General features: G+C 37.4%; 1 protein-coding gene across 1 annotated transcript; it reads right to left on the reverse strand.

Moving 5' to 3' along the window:
* Positions 1 to 613: 613 nt before the first annotated feature.
* On the reverse strand, positions 614 to 6129 carry MYLIP (myosin regulatory light chain interacting protein). The gene is made up of 5 exons (XM_010080827.1): positions 5951 to 6129; positions 5017 to 5214; positions 4525 to 4689; positions 2339 to 2759; positions 614 to 1986 (listed from the first exon to the last, which is right to left on the reverse strand). Exons 1-5 carry the CDS (start codon positions 6127 to 6129, stop codon positions 1897 to 1899), a joined length of 1053 nt encoding a protein of 350 aa, XP_010079129.1. The 3' UTR covers positions 614 to 1896.
* Positions 6130 to 6380: the final 251 nt, after the last annotated feature.

The raw sequence follows: 6380 nt of genomic DNA on the forward strand, positions 1-6380 counted from the left end.
AGTGACTTCAGCTCACACATGCCAGAATAGAGCCCCATGGATTCCAGAGCTTTGGTCTGATCCCAGCACTGTCTTACACCCTTCAGCTTACTGGGGGGGGTAAGCCAGAGGACCATGCTGGAAGTGCTCAAGCACCATCTCTTCAAGAATGTGAAAGCAGAGTTGTAAGTTAGTAAATATGTATAGCTTGAGTCAAAAAGACACCAACACATCTGTATTTAAGAACTTCCCTAGACAGGACTGCTGAAACTCCAAATCTCTACTCTTAAGTTGCATTTTTTCATTTCTGTCATCTCACTGGAATATACCCCATATATTTGTGGCAATTTACTGTAGGAAAGTTCTTCACAAAGTTAATTCTGAAGGCTGTCTTACAACTGGAATATGTTAGCTTTTTAAAGTACGCTGCCTGAACAAAGGTGGTTATACAATGTCAGTTTTCTTCCCTCCCTTGAAATCTGCATGCACCTGAGGAAACTTCATTACCTCTTAAAACATGACACAACATACAAGACTGTAAACATGAAAATACTTCATACTGCATTTTCAGTTCAGTAATGCCTCAGATGAATTTCAGAAGAAAATTAAAGTTTTATCAACAACACAAAGTAGATTTTTAAAGTCCTTTATTAATCTGAATATAAAAAGACAGAAGTTACCTACAATATAGGACAAAGCTCTTGCTTCATGAGGAAACAAAATTTTCTTTACTAAGTGAAAAAATAAATACCCTCTTAGAGTAAGGTTTATATGCTAATGTGTCATAAAAAAGTAGAGTTTTAATATTTTGACAAAATGTCTGTGCAAAGAAACAGATGCATAAACACACATTACTGCTACATTAAGGCAATATGAAAAGTATAGTCAGAAAATTTCAGTAAAGTGACAGTGTACTTTTCTAGCTTTAAGCCAGTATTGCACCCAAATATGGTCTCTAGTTCCCTCTGTACCCTGGAGAATACACCAGGAAACCAAAGCCCAAAATGCCCAAGTAAGGGGGTGGAGATTAAAAATATTTTAGCAGGAAATGACCTACCCAATAAAGATGTTAACTGAAGAAAGCATTTAAAATCACACACAACCCTTGTTTTGGAAATTAATGGTACATGTCTAATAGTTTAAAATCATTCTCCAAAAATAAAACCAACTTAAAGGGCAGCTGACTGCAGCTCCCAAGACCACCAGCCAGGCTCGATGTGGGAAATCTGGGAGTACCTTGCCCATTGAGAGTTGTAAATGAAATCCCATAACAGTGCTTCCATGGGACATTGCCAACCAGAAGACTTTCCTGACCCACCCTCAACACTTCAAGATTAACAACCTCATCCAAAGCTATTCTCTCAGAATTGTTTTCTATTTAACAGAATCCTAAATTAAACACAGCTGCTTGATGAAGCCTTGTAACTTCAGTTTAAGAACCAATTTTTTTTAAAAGAAGTCCTCTCCTCTTTAAAGCAGTTACTAAAAGCAGAAACTATGAACCATACTAAACCGATATTTGTAAAAGCTAGTCTTACTACTAAAATAAATGGAGTGACTGCACTAAAAAGGATTGAGAGAGTGTAAAACAAAAGGCTGCATTGCTCTTGCTGGGTATATCAATGTGAGTACACCACATCGCCAGGGTTACCTAGCTTTTTGTCAATGCTGCCATGCTACAAACTTATGCATTAGTCTCCTTTTAAGTAACATGAATCGATTACACTTCAGCTCTCAAAAGATGTTCCAAACCATTTTGGACATGCTGAACAAATAAAACTATGTTCAAAAATGCAGTATTTTTGCTTTTGATCACGGATAGGTGCCAGAGTGATTGCTTTCTTCACAATCAAATGGTTGCATTTCATTTTAGTGCAGCTTAAAAAGTACATGATGGGTTTAAAGTGTATACGTAGATCATATAACAGTCAGATTGAGAAGACTGGTGTGGGTTGGCAAGTACACATGCTGGACATGCTCTACACGAGATCTGCAAACAGGACATGACTGGAAAGGAAAAACATTAGGAAATTAGTTTACTTCATATTTTGAGAGCGTCTACGCGTACCGGAGACTTCCCCCCCAAGTACACAGAGAACCTTTCCCTAATCTTCATATTAGAAACGGGATCATGAGAAACATGCAGCTAATTCTTACCCTCAGCGCAAGTTAAGTGAGCACAGCTAAAACTTACCTTCCAAGCACATCATCTAAACAGAATGTTCTCTGGAATTAGTTTACCAAACAAAATTTTAAAACTTTTACTACAATATCAATGTAAACATATTAATCCATGACTGTTAAGAATATAGAAACCCAAAACTTACACATGTTTGGTAACTCATGGCATTACAATTACCTGTAATTGGGAAGCACAGGTCTTGCAGCATACTGTGTGGCCACAGGGACAAAAGGTTGAATTTATTTCTTCTTCACAACACACCATACAAAGCATGGACTCCTTTAGCTTCCGTAACTTCTCCTGTAGAGCTTTTGTTTGTTGGCAGCTAAGCCCCTCACAATTGTCACAGTTCATGCTACTTTCTGAAGACTTAAGGGGAGAACTTGGTGGAGTTTGATCACTTCTTGAAACAAGATCCACAATGCCAGCATTATAAAGAGCTCGCCTTGCATGATCATAAACTTCTTTTGATGTTCTTTTAATGTCAAAGACATATTTTTTACCAAGATTAATGTTTTCATTCAGAAATAGAGATGCTAGGTGGCCCTTTAAGTCTCGACTATACTGCATCATGACAGCACTGGTAACAGTGTCACACCTAAAAAACAATACAACAAAGGCAAACTTGTTCAGTTAATAACAATAAACCTATCCTTACAATAATTTGTTCCCAAAGCTCAAATAACAGCACTGAAATTAAGCAAATAGCAGTCCAAGGTAATATTTAAGCTCTTGAATGTTGTTTGCATAACAACTCTACTTTGAGAAGTGTAAAATGGAAGAGTGACAGTTATTTTACATCTTCAAAAATGTCAACAGTCAGGTAGAATGGAGTCAGCCTATGGAAAGGACTTAAGGTGTTATGCTAACATAAACAGCCAATGCTTGCTTAATCCACAGTTCAGCTTGGCAACACCTCTTTACATGGTAATTTCCAAACACTGCATTAAAGAACTCCAATTCATAGTCTTTGGCACAATACCTCTTTCTCTAGACAGGCTCTCAAAGTTTTTTAGCAGAATCAAGTAATGTCTTTAACCAAATTTTTACTCAGTACTTTATACATTACTGTCATATCATCTGAAGGGAACCAGTGTGAATGCAGTGTAGAGTATTAAATTAAGCCATTTGTATTTGCCACTGAGCTACCCTAAGCATGCTTGTCACGTTTCAGTGATATAGTTACATCTTTGCTAGCCTATTAAGGCAAATCACTTCTCTAGACAACACAGGAAAGAAAAACACACAACACAAGGACTACAGCCTCCCAGGGCCCAAGGTCCAAGATCTAAGCTTATGGCCAAATGCTATTTTAACTAAAGTTCTGCTTAAATTAAAATCAGAAACTGCAAAGGACAGCAGAAGTTACAAGCAGAGACAAAGATCAAAAAGTTAAGACTAAGTAGTTATATAATGCTTTAATCGCCCAGAAAAAAGGTATTAAGAGTGCAAAACAGCAGTGCAAGGGCATGTAATTACAGAGCAGAACAAGTCATGCTTAACATCAGGCTCACAAAATAAGCAGTGATGAGCTGCTGATTAGCTGCAGTGGTTAGAAAGGCAACTAGTTGATGTTAATTGCTGTAACTGTATTAAAATGATCTAATTTGAGAAGCTGGACAGGTCTTTGCCTAGTCTACATACTTTCCTCTGCTTTAAGTCCAATTCTTCTCTTACAAAGTAACTGAAACTGATTTGTGGTATTTAATTTGGAGGTAACACTACTAAGAATCTTTGACGGTTCTACTTATCAGTATTGGATCTCACAGTAGGAATGAAAAGGGGCTTAAAAAAATCAGCCACCAACAAATGAGTCTCAAAGAACAAGATAAACACAATGGATAGCTGCTGGCATGAAACAATATCTTGGGCATGTGAGCCAGGACAGAGGAACTGTAAGAAGATTTAAATACATGGGATGGAAAGGTGGCACGCAGATAATTTCTATCAACTAGAGAAGCCAAATAAAGGAGAAACAAGGAGTACATGTGCATATGAGCTTCACCTACATATTCTGTAAGACAGCATCTTCTCCTTTGCTATCTCATCCTCCCTCTTACATAGTGACATAAGTATTGTTTATGAAGTATCAAATAACACAGCAAGTTTATATTCTGAAGTGCTGTTATTCAGAGTCATGGACTGAGAAATTTTGCTTACTTGTCTTGTGCTCCCTCCCCGCAAAATGGAAAGCAGCAAAAACCTGTTCAGTTTCTGGACTTAAGAGGAAAGTAGAGGCTGCCAAAGACAATGAAATTTTGCAGAGAACTTCTGAAGTGCAGTCAGCCTTCTGGTTGCTTAAGCACTTAATTCAAATCCTGTGGATAAGAGCAGCAGCAGTTGACTCTAGTGGCAATACTGACCTGTAAAATGCATGCGTCTCTGTAATTGCTCTATAGAGTCCACTTGCTGCTCTTGTACTGATCATCTTAAACAAGAGAACTACACTATTACCGGACTCCTTGGTAACAGTCAGATATACATTCTTCCCAGACTGAGTTGCCATTTGAACAACAGGATAAGCAATCCTAAAAACGAATACAAAAAAAGAAAGGTTATTTAGCTTTCAAAGACAAGGGCATTTTCCACAAACTACTATGCTGCACTTTTATCAACAGTTACAATGATCTCTGACTGTTGTCTGTAATGCTGGATTGAAGGTGCCACCTCAAAAACACATACAAAAATCAAGAGTATTAAGGCCAGTTATCATCTTGATTATAAGCAGGTAGTGCCTTCAGATGCTACATTCCAATAGCTCCTTTTAGTAATTTATAGAGCAATTTTGGATATTTATGTAAAAACCAGAGGCATGCTCAGTGCTTCTACAAAAATGGAAGATGAAAAACACGTACCTGTTGATAGGACTGAAGTCATCTTTACAGATGGATATGCCTTCAGGTCCAACACCAATAAGGAGTTTTTGCCCTTCACTATCTCTCACTGAATGCCACTCTACCCCATAGTTCTCCAGTGTTGTAACAATCTGTAGAACCTGGTATTCAGCAGAAGCTTGACTTAGGCCTTCTAGCTCCTTGTGTTTTGCAATAATGCTGTTGATAAAAAGATTAAGGATAGGTGAAATAACTCAAGTGTGTGCCGTTACTGTCAGCAGCTTGTTTTAACATGGGTTTTTAGATGACCTAGTTAAACAGATTATTAAATGCTCCTGACCTGCTTTATCTGGCTATAGATTTCCAGTAATCATTAACTGGAAAGCACTGAGAATTACCAAAACATCCTGAGAACATTCAGGAGACAATACTGTGCATTTGCTTAGAAATTGAAAAGCTACATGTAATTAACGCTTTCCAGCTACAACCCCCACCCCCCTCCAACAACCACTAAGTTCATAACTACAAAAAAGTACAGAAAAGATACACTGAAACTTTCTTCACATTCAGGAATTCAGCTATGAAGGTGTTTTGGGAATCCTGTTTACTACTCAGTGTAAGGGCACTAAGCCAGATAAATTCTTGTTACTTTCTTTCACAAGTATCTATAACACACTTGCAATTTGATTACATGGCTCCAAGTATTTAGATACTTGTATTTCCCCAAATACTACAGCTCAACAGCTTTTGCTCTTCACCAAAAAAAAGTCATACTTGAGCTCAAAAAAAAGAACTGAAATCAGACATTAGTTAAAGCATTCAGGTTGTATTTTGATCTCCAAAGTTTTTTTTTTTTAACAACACAAGATACCCTTAATTGCTGAGGCTTTAGTGTATAACAAAATCTTATGCTTTTGGTCTCCAAGAAGGAGGTTAGATCATTGTGCTCCTTTACCTCTCCAAAACTGTAGTGGTGAGCTCTTTTGCACACAACTCTTCATAATTGTACTTGGCAGTGTTCTGGTTATAATCTCCAAATTTCATCTGTGCCAACAATGCACTAAGTTCAATTGCATGCTCAGAAGAACACTGAAGATGACCAGCAAGATCTTCTTTTACATGCAAGAAAAACATATGCCTGCAACGGAATCAGAAACATTTGCTTACACAAGATGTTAAAAGATGTTTGTAATCAAGATATGCATCAAACATCTCAGGTATGTTTGGTAGCCATTACTTTGGTAATCAAGAATTTGCAATGAACATACCACATAGAGAAAGTCTGGCATAAGGGAAAGAAAGGGCCTCCATCTTGTTATTCACTTACAGTTAAAAGATGAGGTGACAACTGAAGATGGTGTCTAAAAGCACTATTTTAAAAAATG

This window comes from Pterocles gutturalis, unplaced genomic scaffold, assembly GCF_000699245.1.
Source record: "Pterocles gutturalis isolate BGI_N339 unplaced genomic scaffold, ASM69924v1 scaffold16771, whole genome shotgun sequence".
Classification (NCBI taxonomy): Eukaryota; Metazoa; Chordata; class Aves; order Pterocliformes; family Pteroclidae; genus Pterocles; species Pterocles gutturalis.